This window comes from Carya illinoinensis, chromosome 3 (assembly GCF_018687715.1).
Source record: "Carya illinoinensis cultivar Pawnee chromosome 3, C.illinoinensisPawnee_v1, whole genome shotgun sequence".
Classification (NCBI taxonomy): domain Eukaryota; kingdom Viridiplantae; phylum Streptophyta; class Magnoliopsida; order Fagales; family Juglandaceae; genus Carya; species Carya illinoinensis.
The window spans coordinates 47,213,421-47,232,348 of NC_056754.1; the positions used below are offsets into that span (position 1 = coordinate 47,213,421).

An 18,928-nucleotide genomic window follows, 5' to 3' on the forward strand; every position below is an offset into this window, starting at 1 on the left:
AGAATAAAATATTGATAAAAAATAATTTAGAGATATACAATAGTTCCCTAAATATAGAGAATCACTGTACATTCCACAAACACTTTCCCTAAAATAGGGATCCAGATATAAAAGTGATTTTAATGAAATCCCTAAAATTTTCATCAAATTATAGGAAAAAGTACCTTTTGCAATATCGGTTGGGAATGCTCTAATGCAAGCCTAGCATTAGATATTAAAAAGGGTCTAGCTATTATGCAGCCCCATTCATACCGCTGGGCATACTGCCTAGTGTTTTTTTTTAATTTTCTTTTCACATTTTTTAATCACTTTCTTAATTATTAAGTAAAAAAAATACACTAATACATTTAAAATCACTTTTTTAATCATTAAGTAAAAATAAATAAATAAATAAAATATTTTTTACCTGAACAATATACCTGGGTAGTACCGCTCAGGCAGCAAGGGAGCTTTTTCCTATTAAAAAATCAGAAATAGCCAGCATTGTACCGCTCAACGACTCAAGTGTACCGTTAAGTATTTTTAATTTTTTTATTTAATAATTTAGAAATTGATTTTTAATATATTAATGTCTTTTTTTATTCTTTAAAAATATTCAAATATATAAAAATATATAAAAAGAAAAGAGATAAAAAAAATCACAAATGTGCTAGGCAGCATGTCCAGCAGTCATTGTTGGGCGGCAGCCTAGCACAACTCTTAAAAACTAGAAAATGCTAGCCTAATAGAAAGTTTTGGACCAAGAATCAACTGATGCCACGTGTCTTCTGTTAATTGGGACATGCAAAATATTTTAAAAAGGAAAATCTAGATTAATCCCTTTCTCCCTCCCTTTTGGCTTAAACAACATATCTAATTCCTTTGAATCCTTTCTCCGCCCGCCTCCCTCCCTTCCACTAAACTGCAAAACCGAACTTATAAAGAGCTCCACTTCCATTTTTGGCCAAAACCGGGTGGCAAAGTTCCATTTCCGATATGGGTCTATGAATAAGGTATGCTCCTCGACCTTGTATTGGCTTCTCTACTCCATTTCCGGCATGGGTCTATGAATATGGTATGCAAAGTTCCATTTCCAGCAAACTTTTATTTTTCCCTCTGTTCTCTGTTTCTTTCTTTTTATTGAGAAGGTTAAAATATATTTAGATCTTTCTCAATATGTGGCCTCATTTTTTACAGGATTTGTGTTATAGTAAAAATAGAATATCAAAGCTATTTTTGATGCAGCTATAAAGGTGGTTCTCTAGCCACCGAAGCGGAAGAAGAAAAAGAATTGGTCTTAAGGACTGTTCCAATTTGAAACCTGGAGGAAGAAAAAATCTATGTTGTAGTATCAACTGATAAAACATCAAGTTGTATTTGTCATTTATTGGCTGTGTGCTTATTTGTATATTAATGATTCACACTGTCACTACAACAAAAGCTGGTTTTTGCCACGAGTTCTTGTTCCGCGACAAAATATCGTGGCAATCAATCTAGTATTGTCACCAGAGTAATCCATGGGAGCGAAACATGTCATTTACCATGAGATCACAGTGGTGACAAATAGTTTACTGGCATTAACATTTTTTGCCACGAATTTTTTCATTTCATGCCACCATTTTCTTTTAACGGGAAAAAGAATCCAATAATTAATATTCTTCGTGGCTTAAAACTTTTAACGTTAGAAATTAGCATTTTTCCACCAGATAAACATCATCGCTATTTTGTACGTGATGATAGGCACATGAACTCGTGAGTACATGATATTTGCCACGAGTTGTGTTAAGCTTTTCCCACAAGTAGATGTTGACGCAAAAAGTAATTAATAAAACTGGCTTTACACGCGATATTGATCCTCTCTATTTTTTTTTTTTTTTTTTTTGCCTTTCTTCTTTCATTTCTTCCCCAGCCATTTACCCCCTTCCCCAGCCCCCCCCCCCCCCCCCCAAAACTCGCGATAAGCAAATGTCACCATTTGGCCTCCTTTCGTGAACGTCGTAGCTCACCATATTCGCCGCTCATTGGATCCTCAGAAGCCCCAACCACCTTGAAGCTCACCGACTCAGCCATTTGGTGGGCATTCTCCCACTATTTTCCCTAGCCTCCAAACCCAGTTCATTAGGCCGTAGTGTGTGCGTCTCTCGGAGGCTCGTTTGCCACGGTAAGCCTCTCTCTATTCTCCCTTCGTTTTCTTTTTCTATGAAGTGGTATGATTGGGTAAAATAAATTATATATATATGCATGTTTATGATTTCTGGCATTTTGCAATTTCTATATTTTGCTTTAAATCTGTGTAATGTAATTTGTCCTGTGAATCAAGAATGATAGTGTTTATAAATACAACATGATAAATTACTAGGATGGATATATTGCAAATAATCAGCTACTGGTGGTGTTAACTACAAATAATATTTAAACAACTACTGGTTTATACCTTGAAAACTTCTGGCATTACTCCTTTCTTTCCATCAACAAAGTTGCACAAATACAGAACACCTAGATTTGCAATATCCTGACACCATAAAATAATGTCAGCATCCCCTCGAGCAGATACATATAGAATCATTACCAGCCAATGCCAATGTAACTCTTATATGGGTTGTGATGCATCCTCACAAGAAATCACTACATTTCACAAAAATTTGCATCTTAAGAAACAATGAAATACACTTCCAGCTGGAACACCATAAGCTAAGACAGCACTCAAGTTAATCCTATTATCAATATTAGCATAATTTATTAAACGTGTATTGTGAAACACATCCAACCTATCCATGGAATATTTTGCAAGAATTCAAATTCCCCAAAATGCATCAATATTGCAGCTGTCATAAGTTTTTTTTTCTATATATTATTAACATTTCAGAAACTGCAACTGGATTACCATGTCTCTACCCATAACACCACCCCGCCCCACCCACTACCCCTGGGGGCACCCCCTTGGCAGGTTTGACCATCACCTTAAGTAAACCAACTATATATATATGATTTGTAAGGAAAATCATGACTGTTAACTGGATTACCACTATTTCAGATATCTTCTTTCTGCCAGTATATACAAGTTTTTAAAAAAAACCATTACTAATTATGAACTGTATTCCCTTTTTGAACTTGGGGTTTTTAGTGTTTCCAGCTAACATAAGAGTTGCAAATTTTCCTATGAAGGCGGTGTTATAGCACACCCTGGAATTTGTGTTATATAGCTTTTTTTACAGACATGTCGAAAGTTTGTATGCTTATCTTCCATTGTGCCTATCTTCCCATCCTAAAACATGAATTAACATTAGAATCAATTCATTATGCTTGCACCAGGTGTGCATGATATGTTTATATAGGTGACTCCCTCTTCCCTGATTTATGAGAAATGAAAGTTATAATAAAACTCTCTCCTTATCCGTTCTTGGAAACAAACAGCTAAAACAAAGATTGTCATCAATACAAAAAGCCCCGTTACTTCACAGTGTCAGCTTTGGGATAAAGGGGGAATAAAAATGTCATAAAGATCGTTGCTTGTTTCCTCAACCATACAAGACACTGCCAAAACAATTCATGATTACCATTTCAAGTAACTCACCAAACCTTCCACCATAATCTGTAGCTCATTCAAGTCATAGCCAATGTGTTGGTATGTGACTTTATTTTTCCAGAAACCAGTTAACAAGTCATTTAAGAATTAACTAGTACTCATGTTGAGATTAATTCCCTTCAGAAATATGCTGGTACGTGGTATTGACAGCAAAACAAGGTAGAAAAAATCCCCAACATTCAAGTTATTGTGTAGGGGCATGCACAAGCTATTTGCTCTTAGCTAAACATTGCTGCATCCAATGTGCTCACAATTGAACAATAAAATCTGAGACAAATTATTTATCCTAAGCATAGAGTATACTTCAAAGCCTAGGAAGATCACAAACAGAGAAATCTATGGTGGCATACACTGACCAAAACTGTGTAGCTATAAACTCATTTGAAAATAAAATGCTCATAACCAAGCCTAATCAATGCTAATTTGTTCAAATTACCTAAGTTACTCGACCATTTTCAATAGCATATCTATACCCAGAGATTTTGTAACATTGACCATATCAGTCCACTTTGTTGCAATCAGCAAACATGAACTTACAGTAAGATCCTCTGAATCTCCTTAAAATGCTTTGTCAAGAATGAAACAGCATTGGCCATTTTTTGCTTTGTGACATACATAAGATCTGAGAATTGAAGGCCCTATTCATAAAGAAAAAGAGGTGAAAGGAAATTTTTCATTTCCCTATAATAACAGTATGCACATCCCAGAAATTCACCAAAAGAATGTCAAGGAAAAATAAAATGTTTAACACAACTGTACACTTAAAAAGGCTATATAAACTACAGCAGTAACGAGCACATACCTTCCACCACATGTTGCCATAACCCAATGCCCCTAAGGTAGCAACTGGAACTATGTGTATCTCTTAAGTTACCTGCAAGACAAAAAGAGGAGAATCAACCCAACAACAATAGTAGATAAAAACATACAATCAATTGCGACTGGAATTTCCATAGCTCATTAAGAAATATCAGTTTTAGAACTCCATTACAAATATGAAAGCCATAAACTGTGTTCCAGCATGCTTGGTATATATGAATGTGCTGAAGTCATAAAAACGTTTTTACTTTGTACCATAAATAGAATTTGTTCATGTATTTTTTGATAAGTAAATAGCATTACATTAGAGTAAATGATGGAGGATACAAATTTGACCACTATTCCATTGAAATTTCTACCTGCCGTGTAAAATGCTAGTTGTCATACGTCCATTCCCACCATGCTCACCTACCAAATATTCAGAAAGTTGCCATTGAGTACAATGTATATCTCAGTTCAAATATTTAGATGCTTTTAATATTCTCTATTTGGTTAAATATTCTTCTCTCTTCTCCAATTACCAATTACATATTAAAAAAATGCAACATTCAAAGTACCCAATGGTGGATTACATTCTGATAATTTAATCCCCTTGTTTAGAACCTTTGTAGGTCTATTAATCTTTGTGCCGTTAGAAGCTTCTAGGTTTTTACTATTGTTGAACATATTGAACTAGTTTAAGCAGCATTTTTACCTGTCCATGGCCTTGATATATATGCTGTATGTTTATCTTATCTTGAAAAGTCCCAAAAGAAATAATTCCCCTGTATATTGGTTTCAGATTGTATTCATCTTTTTGTTGTGGAGAGGTATTCAATTTACTATAGGGCAAAAGGTAATCATCCGTATCTTTAGTAATCTGTTTTATGTTATCATTTTGAGGGACAATTTTCAATGGCATTCCTACTGCAACAACCTGTATATTTCACACCAGTGCTCAAAAAATGGAGTAAACAAGATTACTAATCCATGTCAAACATCTAGGCATATGATATGGTATGGTTTTACTATCATTTGTACATTTTGAAAGCATATGATATGGTATGGTTTTACATATTAACCGCCACACAAAACTTATTGATTCTTTGCTCATATCTGTTTATGCTTACATACTTGTATCTTATTTTGAGTGATTTTATACCCATCAGTTTTGTTAATTCAGCCTAACTATTTAACTGTTTTGTTCCTTGTTCCATGTGTAGCTGTTTTAAATCATAATATATATATATATATATATATATATATATATATATAATTAAGCAATTAATTATAAGTTTAAACATCCTGTTGTAACACATACAGGATGTTTTTTGTGTTTTCTTTTGAGGTTTTGGGTGAGGGGCTTCTTTGGCATTGCATTTTTTCTTGAAACTTATTTGTGTTACATATGTTATATTATGTATTCTGTTTCTTTGTTGTGCTCTTCTTGGCTTGACTTGATTTTTCAGAGCCATCGTTTAATTTTTTATTGTGTGGATTTGAAGACATCTAGTTGGAGGACATATGTTTACTATCATTTCCTGCCCTCCTGTATAACTGAATATTGGTTAAATTAGATGGTTTAACCGGGTTAGCCATTTAGGATTTCTTCCTAAATCTTATTCATTTATAGAAAGGCCTATGTGTATGGTTTTCTCATTATCATACACATATTCAATCCGTGGTTTAGGAAGTGCACATTTAGCTGTTGTAATGCCTAGACTCTACTTACATTTATAACCCAGAAGAAATAATAAACAAAATTGTACTAGTTGTTCAGTACTGTTAATTGTCCTCTCCACTAATAGGCTCGGTCATAGAGAGTCATAATGCATCTTACCAACTTTGTCTTTTTAGTAGTTTTATGTATTGAAGCTACGTGTGTCCTAGCATTGATTTTTGCCCTTCAAATTATGCATTAACTGATACACAGCTTATTGACAATACTTCTTCATTGATGATCCCAACCTGTACAAATTCATACTATAATTCCATACTAATTGAATGCATATAATAGCATGGCTCACATACTATATCAGGAGGTTTTCTCTTTGTCTTTAGTTGAACCATTTTTCTATGCATACAATATGGAACATTCAAATATTATAGACCATTATGTATTTAGTATAAGATGTTAGATGGTTCAACTTGAGCATAGAAATCTTTTCCGTAGTTAACAAAAACTGGTCCACTGGACAATTAGCCACAACGGTAAACTTAATTATACACTAATAATGTAGTTTGATTTGTACTGGACACACAAAAATCAGTCATTAGTATAATAATGACTAGGACTGATATATACAATTCCAGATTCTGGTTGATGATTCTCCTGTCATGCCCAGCAGTTATCACGTCAAAATATATTCACTAGTCATGCATTTGTGCTAATCTTGTTCCTCTGCTGAATATAATATATCTGAGGATCAACCATTGTCCTTGTAAAAATCCACCTAGAGATTACAGCTTTGTAACCCAGTCAAATTGCATGGAAGTAAACATTTACACCAAGGGACTTTCTAACATGTAAATGATGGAGAAAATTTTATCCTCGTAACCCATAAAACTATATCTTGCACTTTGACCTACCAACCCAAAATTTTATCTACTTGGCCATCTTTTATCCTCAAAATTCCAGCATGAGGCATTATACTTATTTAAAATTTACTTCATGCAGTGTTAGACCTGACTATTGTTCTACGGTATCTTCTTCTTCCCATGTTCCCTTCCCTCCATGCAATATTGGCCTAATCTATGGCATGAGTAGCGTGGTTAATGTTGGATATTTAGCTCCAGCTTGTTGCGTGCCAAAAAGGTTACTAGTCTCAAACTAAAGAGATGTAACTATAATATGTTTTGTAACCTTGTTATTCCACTGCAATTTTCAATGCACCTAACAAAATCTTTTCTACTACCTGGTTAGCTGCATAAGATGGATAAGGCTTGGATGCATATTGATGATAAATTGCATTCCCGTGAGTATGAAGAAGGTGTTAAACAATTCCTCACTATGGTCGTAGCACACACTCCAACCACTGATCAGATTAGGTGTCCATGTAGAAGATGTCGGAATAGAGCTTTACACTCCATTCGTATTGTCGAAGATCATTTGTTCTTTAAAGGGTTTGATCCAACTTATCAATGTTGGATATTCCATGGAGAAGATGATCCTTTCCTTTCCACTCCTTTGTCTGATGAAGAAGAAGATGACACCTTCGATTTCAGTGAATATCCAGATGATTTGGACGAGATGTTAGATGACATTCGTCATGGCTCGTATATGGAAAGTCAATAGCAAAGGGACAGAGATGTAAACGTGGATGATCAACCATCCACCTCTAATATTCAAACAAACTTTACTTTCAAGGGATTGGTCGCTGATGCACAACGTCCACTTTATCCTTCATGTAAGCAGTTCTCGAAGTTGTCATTTATCGTCAAGCTGTTTCACATCAAGAGCATTGGTAGTTGGACTGTGAAGTCCTTCGATATGGTCATAAAGCTTTTGTAAGAGGCATTTCCGGAAGCTCTATTCCCTGATTCATATGCCGATGCCAGTCGCTTGGAGCGTGGCTTAGGGTTTAGTTACGAAAAGATACATGTGTGCCCGAATGATTGTGCTTTGTTTTGGAAGGAAAATACCACCTACAATGAATGCCCTAAATGTCAAGCATCTAGGTGGGAGCAAAGCACAAGTCCTGCTCGAAGGATACCGAAAAAAGTTCTCTGATATTTTCCGCTGAAGCCGTGGTTGCAGAGGCTATATATGTCAAAGAAGACAGCCCAGGCCATGAGATGGCATGTAGAAGGACGTGTTGACGATCCGACATGCATGCGACATCTATCAGATTCTAAGGTTTGGAAGGACTTTAATATCAAACATCATATATTTTCCCAAGATTCTCGGAATGTTAGACTTGGTTTGGCCAGTGATGGGTTTAATCCTTTCAATAACATGAGTAGACCATACAGCATTTGGCCCGTACTGCTTGTACCTTACAACTTGCCCCCATGGTCATGCATGAAAGATCCATACACCATGTTGTCATTGCTAATCCTTGGGCCTAAGCCACCAGGTAATGATATTGATGTATTCTTGCGTCCTCTCATCGATGAGTTGAAGGAGTTATGAGAAAAGGGTGTTCGTACCTATGATGCGTACAGTGGGCAAAACTTTACACTGCATGCAGCTCTACTTTGGACTATCAATGACTTCCCTGCATACGCCAATCTTTCCGGGTGGAGCACAAAAGGCAAGATGGCATGCCCATATTGTACAGCTGACACAAATTCACAATGGTTAGTATATGGCTGCAAACATTACTACATGGGTCATCGACGATGGTTGCCCGTAGGGCACACATGGAGACGCAAAAAAAATGCTTTTAATGGGTTTGAAGAGCACAGACTCCAACCATCAAGAGTCGATGGAGAGGAATTGCTTGAACAACTAAGTCTTTTGTCACATGTTGAGTTTGGTAAATCTACTTTGAAGAGAAAACGAATGCCCAATCAGCTAAATTGGACAAAAAAATCCATATTTTTTGAACTTCCCTATTGGTTATCCTTGGGTTTGAGACATAACCTGGATGTTATGCATATTGAGAAAAACATATGCGATAACATCTTGGGAACATTATTAAATATTGAAGGAAAAACTAATGACTCTACCAATGCGCGTAGGGATTTGGCAAACCTTGGAATAAGGAAAGAGTTGTACTTACAACATGAGGGCAATCGTGTAACTATGGGCCTTGGTTGCTACATGTTAAATGGAAATGAGCGAAAGGCTTTTTGTGCATGGTTGTCAAAAGTTAAATTTCCTGATGGGTTTGCCTCGAATATTGGCCGGTGTGTAAATGATAGTGACGAAAAGATCAGTGGAATGAAAAGCCATGACTGTCATGTCTTTTTACAAGCACTGCTGCCGGTTGTGATTGGTGGGTTCTTACGGGCCGATGTGCGTCAAGCATTGATAGAGTTGAGTGGGTTCTTCAAAGAGTTATGTTCTCGGACTTTGAACATATCAGTATTAGATCGTCTTAAAGTATTCCCATCATTCTATGCAAACTAGAAATGATATTCCCTCCAGGTTTTTTTGATATAATGCTGCACTTTTCTATTCACTTGCCAAAGGAGGCTCTACTAGTAAGACCCGTGCAATACAGATGGATGTATCCCTTTGAGAGGTATCTAGGAAAGTTCAAGCATTACGTTCGCAACAGAGTCCGTCCTGAAGGCTCAATTGCTGAGGTATATGTGCATCTCGAGTGCCTAACATTTTGCTCAATGTACCTCCATAGATAGAAATGAAATATAATCGGGACGAATGCAATAGTGATGTACTTATTGGTTCGGTTGGGAAGGGAAATGCGGAAAGTTTATCTGTTTTCTCACAAAAGGTTGGACCATTGGGCACACCGCACTCGCACATATTAGCTGACTCACTAATGGTCAAAGCTCGATGGTATGTACTTAATAATTGCCCAGAGGTTGATCAATACATTGAGTAAGTACATCATGCTCAAATTGTTAAGTTCAGCGTTTATTTATATATAATCTGCCCATGCCTTGTAACCATTACCTTATGATAGCAGGGAGCACTATAATAAGATGAAAGAAGAGGACCCTGATAACATCGATCATAGGCACCAGAGTCCGTTTCCATTGTGGTTTAGATCACGCGTAAGATAATGCATACCTTCCTAATAAATTTTGTTACACTAAATGAACTTAAAAATTATTGTCTATTACAATAATAATTTGATCGTATTCGACTCTTTTCTGTGGTAGATTCGAGAGTTGCGTCCAATTCACCCAACTGAGATAACCAATGAGATATATGCATTAGCATGTGGTCCAGATCCATGTGTAGCCTCTTATGGGGTCCAGATCCGTGTGGACATGATTACACTACATTTCAGAGTTGGGTTGTGGGGAAATAGTGTAATCAGTAATTCCGTAAAAAGGATAGAGAAATTCGTGCAACCTAGGGATGACCTTTCAATTTGGTTGATCAGCTAAACAAATAAGGATATACTCAAATATCCTAATATCTAAGAGATGGTAGATGGGAATACCTATAGATGTGTTGGTATTATAGACCAGTTTTCCTGCACATAGTACATAACTCTAATTCAGAAACTGTGCTCTGTATATTGGTTTAAACTGATGACTGATATACAGCTAAACAGATTGGTATGGTTTCAGCTATAGCAATACCTATACCGCAGAATATGCAACTGCAGTATATTCAGTATTAGCATAATTGTAATGCTAATAATAATATAGTGGGCAGTTGTATGGGAATATCAACTTAATAATATTGGCAAACCATTCATGATTAATTATAGGTAGATAATACACAAAAACAATATGTGTATGAATGGGGAGACAAAGTAAATGATACAGGCTTTTATAATGTATATGGGAAATTGATACTTTTGTTTATGTAAAGCATGTAAAATATGTCATGTAATATGAATGTAGTATATATAATACTGTTTGACGGTAGAAAGCATATCTATTTCATTTTCAGGAAACAATAGAACCAAGCTGAATGGAGCAACAGGCAGTAACCCTCATGTTGGTTCCACGACAAATTGAAATGCAGATCACATTAATGCTTTGTAATCTGTGTATATGTTCTTCATCCCATCCTTCAAAGAGTCATTAAATTGCTAGTAGATATAATTCCCTCATGTATTTGAAATATCAGTTGTAAAGAAAACTATAGGTTTCATGGCCTTGATTTCATTTATGATGAATTAACATTAAAGTTTCAGGTATGAACCCATTTGGTGCTGTAATGAATGTTGGGAGATTGCATGCATCCTTTTGTGTCTCTATGGATGTTTGCATTTCTTGTATATCTTGTACAAGTGGCAATATATAGTATATTGACAGGTTATTGTGGAAGTCAATGATAAGTGTATCATTTGTATGTGTTTCTTTGCAAGGAAAAAAAATACTTGGATTCTGAGCTGGGATAACAGGATTTTGTGAATGGGGTTGACATAGGTAATGGTTATTATGAACTGTAAAATTTGTATATTATCCTTCAAACAGGTTATTCCCATATTCCCATTCCGTGTAAAAAATTAAAAATGATCAAATACTAGGTTTTGCCACCACTTTGAAGGTATGGCAAAAAAGGATACGAATATGTTTTTCCCACTAGGAAAATTGATGTGAAAAGATTTAATTGTACAACAGACCAGTGGATAATAATAAATAGCCACAAGTTTTGACTAGGGTCGAAATGCCTAGTTTCCACCACTGACACCTTTTTCCCATGACCATAATGTCTGGATGTAGCATTTTCCAGACTAATTGGTTATATGGAATTAACTTATTTCCAATAACTCTAAGTGGTGGGCAATAATATTTTGCCGAAACTGTCAAAGAATGGGTAATAATATATTGCCACCAAAACTAATTGTCCGAAACAGATTTTTGTCATTATAGCATCCAATGGGGATAAATTGGTTGCCATATTATGTGAGACGATTGTAAACATAGCTAAAACCTTTTTCCGACTACTCGTTTCGACACTAAAAATCTATTACCAATCATAGCATATGGTGGGAAAAGGTGGAATTTCACAACTACAACCCAAGTTGTGATATAATAGGCACCACAAAGTTGGTCGCAATTGTGTAACTGTAACCAGAAGATATAATTACATATATCTTTTTGCCACCATATTTTTTCATGAATGGTATCGTGGGAAATATATATATCCAGACCAACAATACGTGTGGGAAAACTAATTTAACTTACCACAGGTAAATAAATCCAAATAGCGTTTACCACCATACCATAATAATTTTCCCACAAACTATTTTCGTAGGAAATATCAATCATTTTCTACGAAAATTTTTTATCGTGAGAAAAATAGTATTCCCCACTTATTATATGCCACCAACCTTCCACAAATGTAATTTGGTGGGATAAATGTTATTGCGACTTAATAGTAGCCTTTTCCGACAACTCTCAAACATGGCAAAAACCAGCTTTTGTTGTAGTCATGTAAAACCCAAATGTTTCCTCATGTAGACATGCTAATGTTCATGTTTTGATTTGGTACATTTTAAGCCACACAGTTTCTTTTTCCTTAGCTTTTCTCATTCAAATTGCTTGGAGATTTTGCTGAAGTATTACAGGACAAGATGCAACTTGCTTGTCAAAAAGTTACCCTACAAGCAGGTTCATGCACTGAAAAAAATTGTTCAGTACCATTGACTTAATACATTCCATCTCTTTGCTAAGTAGAATAAAAGAACCAACTTGTAACAATACATTCCAGTGTTCAACAAGCACTTCTAACAAAAATCGTGTTTAGTTCTTTTTGCTCTTTAATAGAAATCACGTACAAACACTTTTAACAAAACACAATCAGTTTTGCCTCAATTTCAACTACTAAAACACAATCAGTTCGCTGGAAAACGATCTTTACTGTGCAGATGGAAGGATAGCGTCGGACAGACTCATTGATTCCATACAAGATGGAGGGAGAGAGAGGGAGGGAGGGAGGGATGAGAGAAAGATGGGTAATGAGGGATGATGGAAGTTGGGACGGGAATGGGACTATTCAGAACTAAAATAATCTTTCCCCCTCTCTCTCTCTTTTTCATTTCATTTTTTATTATTTTAATTTGTCACGTGCATCGGTCGATTATTGGTAGAAAGAGTGGGCTCCTTAGCATCACCCTAAAAAATAATTAGGAAAATGATAGTCCAACCCTCCTGCTGGGAGTTTTTTTTTTTTTTACTTCGTGATTATATATGTATTTTTTTAATGATGTTGAGAATTTTTTTAAAAAATATATATTTAAAAGTGTTAAAAAATACATATAAATAAACCAAAAATAGAAAACACTAACATAACTAACAGTAACTCCCAGCAGGAGCTGGGAGCAATGGACATAGGACCAGCCAAATAATAATGCATAAATTAAGGATGTGTGGGATTCTTGGAAATTAACTTAATTCAACTCTTCACAATTCATCTCAAATTAATTATTAATGAAACTATTTATTTTTTTAACTTTTCATTAAAAATTTAAAACCATCTTAACATATTTCATATATTTTAACTTTAAAAAGTTATATTTATTTCAACTTTAAAAAGTTAAATCTATCTAAATAGGATTTAGAAACAAGTTTTGCTATATACAAGCGAATTCGCATATCAATCTGCATATCAATGCTGATGTATTCATATTCAAAATTTAAATTGACACTTTTTTCAATAAAGTCTACTTTCTAATCAATTACTTTGGATGGGTGCATGTATTGATGTGCAGAATTGCTTACAACTAGATTTTTTTACAAAATATTTCTTTTTTCTTTACAAAATATTATTATTCACAATTTAATTCAACTCACGTTGACATTTAAATGCAACTTATAAGTTTTAAGATTAAGTTAGATTTCGCATTCTTTCTAAAAACAAAAAAAGGTTAAATTCATTTATAAAATGTTGTCTAAATTTCAGATTTCTCTTACTTTTTCAAATGGTGCATATGGATTTTATACTGATAGCGATTTATACATCGCCGGTATACATCTCGGTATATTTGACGGCGATTAGGACATCGCTGCTATATCATTTAACAGTGACTTTTCTATCACCTGCAAGTAATTTCACGGTTTCAAGATTGATATACCGGCGATGTCGCGGCGACTATGAAATCGCTAGGATATTTATATGGCGGGGATTTTTGGAGATTTTCCAGCGATTTTTCATCGCCGGGAAAAGTCCCTTCTGTTGTAGTGACAGTATAAGTCATTTTTCTAAAAAAAAATATATTAACAACTTAGTAGATTAAATATGATTTAATTTATAAAAAAAATTTAAATCTTATAAATAAAATATTAATACGTAAATTATCTAAAATATGTGTCATCTTGAAAGCAAAAAGACAAACAACAAAATATTCATCGGAAAATATTAATTTTTACTATTCTCATGTTAATTCTAGGCTTCTACAGCACGCCGCCGTGGCTTTAAGGTGAAGTTTAGATGCAAAAAATATTGGATGGCTCTACAACCATTGTTGGGAGCTCCTATTGGGGGTTTTTGCTAGTATATTTTATTTATGATTTTTTTACTTTTTATACATGTATTTTTTTAATACTTTTAAATAGTTTTAAAAATTTCAAACCATTATTAAAATAATATTTTCTTAATCATTAAATACAAAATAAAATAAAAAAATGTCAACGGGAGGATTAGCATTTTTCAAAAATATTTCGTCTCATCTCATCTAATCATTATAATATTTAATTTCATTTTGTCATACAGCTGACAAGAATTAGGGACTCAGCGTTTAGAAAAATAAAAGTCATTCTCTCTATATCTTTCAGAGGATCGAGATTTGACGCTCTGTAATCGCCAGCTTCATTCTCTCTTACAAGAATTAGTAACCCCCAATATTTTATAATGTGGTATTTATTTTGATTTTGTTTTGTTTGAATGATATATAACTTTCATTAAAAAAAAATGTCCCGGATAAGTATTTGTGATTTAGAGTTGCTCCTCGTGTCGTTCCAGCATACTCTGGAGATTCAACTTAAGAATAACAAGAACTCAACAAAAAATCATGGTGATGATTAATATTTAATAATTATATGAATCTTGGGAAGTTCTAATGTCACACGCCTGGAGCTATTTAGCCAAAAGAGCCTGCCACATATGATATTGTAGCCAATTATCCCTCCATGATAAACATCTTGGCCAGACCAAAATTACCCATTTGTGCATTAAAGTTGAAATCCAAAAGCATGTTGCATGACTTCACATCTTGATGAACAATGGGCTGTGAGCAATCGTGGAGCATATAGGCGAGCCCTTGAGCAACCTTAGTTGCTATGTGCAACCTCTTAGGCCAATCTAGGTGGCCTACGTGACAGACTGAACCTGAGACAGTTGATGCTTCACTCTTTCCATATTGCAACCATTGGTCTAGGTTACGGTTTTCCAAATAATCGTAGGCAATAAGTTTTGAATTGTCACTAGAGATACAGCATAACAACTTCACTATGTTGGGATGTCAAATTGAACCCAGTATTTTAAGTTCTGCTAGAAATTATTTTTCAAGCACCCTTTCTTCAACCTTTCCGCTATTGCAAATGAGTTCTTCATATCAACATTATCACATGAATTATTAAAAGAAACGTGGTATACCTTCCCTGACCCACCACTACCGGCAATCACATTATTTTCAGTCAGTCCCAACAAAATGTCTGATTTTGTGAAATTCAGATTATGGAATGAGGTGAGCTTCCATTTGGAGTCCAATCCAGGCTTTCCTTTTCTGTAAATTCTGATAATAAAGAATAAGATTAATAAACATAGGGCAAGTTCCATCACCAAACCTATAATCCAAGCCAATTGGTATGAATTTTTGCTTGAACTTTGGTGCTTCGATTTGCACTCGTCGAGGTTTAGTGATGCATCGCTTGCACAAAGGCCAGGATTGTTCAAGAAGCTATCGAATCCAATAGGGACACTCCTGATCATATGATTGGAAGAGAGATTGAGCGAAGTGAGCTTGATCAGAAGGCCAAGTTATGGTGGAATTTGGCTAGATAGTTGGTTTTCTGACAAGTCCAACTCGCTAAGGTATGGTAAAAAACCAATTTTTTTGGAATATGTCTAGAGATTGCATTTTGGCTAACGTTTAGAGTACGAAGGGAATTTCACGATATAATATATGATGGAAGGGAGCCCGAGAGTTGGTTCCGATCAAGCAAAAGAGTTGTCAAACGAGGAAGAGTTGTCAAACGAGGAAGAGTTGTTAACCCTAAAGGAATGTTGCCATTAGAAAGGTTTTACTCGCCTCAAGAACAACCAAATTCCTCCAGGAAGAAGCTCTCAACCTAGAATTTTACTTGAACCAGTTGCTGCTCATCTCCAACTGTGAAAGCTTCTGTGAAAATCTCTCAAGAAGCTCACCCATAAAAGAATTATCACTTAACTTCAAGATACTCATGTTTAGTGATGTCCACAGACCAATAGGAATATGCCTAGAGAGTTGATTACTGTATACAACGAAAATATTCAAATTGCTACAATTTCCAACCGACCTGGGCACTTCTCCACCTAGGTTGTTTTCAAAATCTTCCACTCCCATCAATCTTCCATTATAACACAAGTGTTCTAGCAATTGACTCGTAAACCAATTGGACGCAACCTGAAACTCTTCAAGCATTGAATACCAACCAAAGTCTGGAGGCAAAGTACTTGAAAAATTGTCACGAAACACTCTAAGAACTATCAGCCCCAGAAGACGACCAATGCTATCTGTTTTACCAGATAACTAATTGCAAAACAAACTCAGACCTGAAAGTTTTCTAAGTTTTCCAAAATCATTGGGAATCATCCCAGTCAAATTATTCTTTGAGAGATCGATGACATCTAGGTTCAAAGCTTCAACAACATGAGGAATCTCCCCAGACAAGTCGTTTTTGTAAAGGTAAACTATATGTAAATTCCTTAGCATAAAGAAACTGCTCAGGATTTTCCAGCTCAGATAGTTGCTCAACAAATCCAAATGCTTCAGTGATGCCATCTCTCCAATCGTGTTTGCGATTTCCCCAACCAAATTCGTTTGGGCCATCCAAAGTTTCAGCTTCTTATACCTGGTGAACTCAGAAGGTAGCATCGATGTCATTTTATAATTAAATACCAATCCCAGTTCTTCAAGATTGGACAATTTTCCAATCCCCGGCAGGAAAGAATCGATAAACAAGTTAAAAGTAATGAAATAATGCTGGTTCAACAATGATACCAATCATATTGTATTGATTATTTATATAGACGAGTACACAGTTTGAATTACAAGTTACAGATAAATGCAAATAAGTGTAAATAAGTCCAGCCTAGAAAGCAACTAAGTATATAGAACTAAAAGCTATGTAGCAATTTGGTGTTCCACATATTTATCCTCATCTGAATCGTTGTTATCAAGTGATCTTGGTACAGCAGGACTCTCGGGACACATATCTTTAATATCCCCCTTCAAGGTAATCCTTATCTAGTAAAGTTCAACCACTATGAGAGTCATAGACCTGTATTCGGCTCTAATGCTGAACCTAGCTACAACTGGCTGCTTCTTAGCAGACCAAGAGATGAGACAACGTCTAAAGTATATACAATAACCAGAAATGGACTTCCTATCATCAGAACTCACTGCATAATCAAAGTCGCAAAAACCATTAAGTTGAAGTGATCCTTTGTTTAACTGGAGACCAAAGTATAAAGTGCCCTTGAGATATCGCAACACCCTTTTGGCAACAACAAAATGATCTGTGGTGGGACAATATAAGAATTGACACAACTGGTTCACACACACTAAGTGTAACATCCAAACCCCAAAAGTGTGATTTTATATTTTACTATTATTATTATTACTATTTTTACTGTTATTTTTATTAGATATGTTTTGAGGTAGTAATTTGTTTTGAATAGGATTTCTCTTCTGTTAAACCATATGCCTCTTTTATTTTTCTATTTGGTTTCCAGAGTGAGTAGTTTCCTGATTTGAAACTAATTTTCAACTCAACACTTCAAAACTCTTATCCTCTCAGTGGTTCTTCCTTGTGGGAATAGTTTCCCAAAGTCTAGTCAAATTCAAACCCTTCCAGATCACTCACGAGACCTCCTTCCCCCTCATCTATAAAACCTCCCCTAAGACCCTCAGAACAAACACAAACAAATCTAAAAATAAAACTCTCTCATAAGCCCCTCATCGCAGACAGCACCACCGCAGCCATCACTCCCCCAACCAAGCAGCCACCACGTCGAACCACCTCCTAGCCGTCACAGAAAGTGCTAACCAGCCCAACCCTGACAAACCCACAGATTTCCTGTAAGCCCACGCTGAAATCTTCCCTTCCCCTCCACTGTTTTCGGTTTGACAACTTTTCTCTCTAACACTTTCACTCTCTTTTGGGTCGGGTCGCACCACCATTCCGAGGAGCCCATTAGCATCACCAATCATTTCCAGCCACCCCAGAGTCGTCATCGCCTCAGCCTCCTTCTCTTGGTGAGTCCCCTACTATCGCATGAATTCTTTTCCTCTCCAGTATTCTGTAACTTCCAGTAGGCTTCTTTTGTGTTGGTCTTTCCATAATATACCCATGAGCATAAAGTATCACAAAAAGGCCCTTTAATCCATGCACTTGGCAATTTGCAGCCCACTATTAATTGTTAACTTTTGAGGGTATCTTCCCTTAGAAAATATCTTGTAGCCTCTGTACATGTTTAGACTTCAAACATTGGTGATTACAAATTTACCTTGCTGCCTTCTTCCTCAAATGTCATTTTCAATTGAAAATATTTCTCAAGCCTCTATGCTTCTTTCTTTTATTTCTTCTGTTTTAGACTCTTCTTAAAAGCCCATGCATTATTATGGGTTTTACACAAATACCCTTCATCCCATTTTCATAGCCTTTCTGTAAATGCCTCTTTAAAGTACTTTCTATGTAATTACATGCCTCTTTGCCCTTAGGTGTTTATCACAAATTTGTGTTTTAATTTATACTGTACATGGGCTA

At 35.5% G+C, this 18,928-nt stretch overlaps 1 protein-coding gene across 1 annotated transcript; it reads right to left on the bottom strand.

Annotated features, from left to right (window-relative positions):
• Positions 1 to 15,078: 15,078 nt before the first annotated feature.
• Positions 15,079 to 17,034, bottom strand: LOC122304879 (leucine-rich repeat receptor-like kinase protein SUNN). The gene is made up of 5 exons (XM_043117142.1): positions 16,713 to 17,034; positions 16,457 to 16,598; positions 16,262 to 16,411; positions 15,472 to 15,693; positions 15,079 to 15,382 (listed from the first exon to the last, which is right to left on the bottom strand). The coding sequence occupies exons 1-5, from the start codon at positions 17,032 to 17,034 to the stop codon at positions 15,079 to 15,081; spliced, it is 1,140 nt and encodes a 379-aa protein (XP_042973076.1).
• Between the last annotated feature and the right edge of the window lie 1,894 nt (positions 17,035 to 18,928).

Coding starts and splice junctions, on each gene's coding strand:
- LOC122304879 (XM_043117142.1), bottom strand. CDS start 17,034: ATGCTACCTTCTGAGTTCACCAGGTATAAGAAGCTGAAACTTTGGATG. Junction 16,599..16,712: donor AAAACTTAGAAAACTTTCAG/GTCTGAGTTTGT, acceptor CTTTGCCTCCAG/ACTTTGGTTGGTATTCAATG. Junction 15,383..15,471: donor GCGGAAAGGTTGAAGAAAGG/GTGCTTGAAAAA, acceptor CTGTATCTCTAG/TGACAATTCAAAACTTATTG.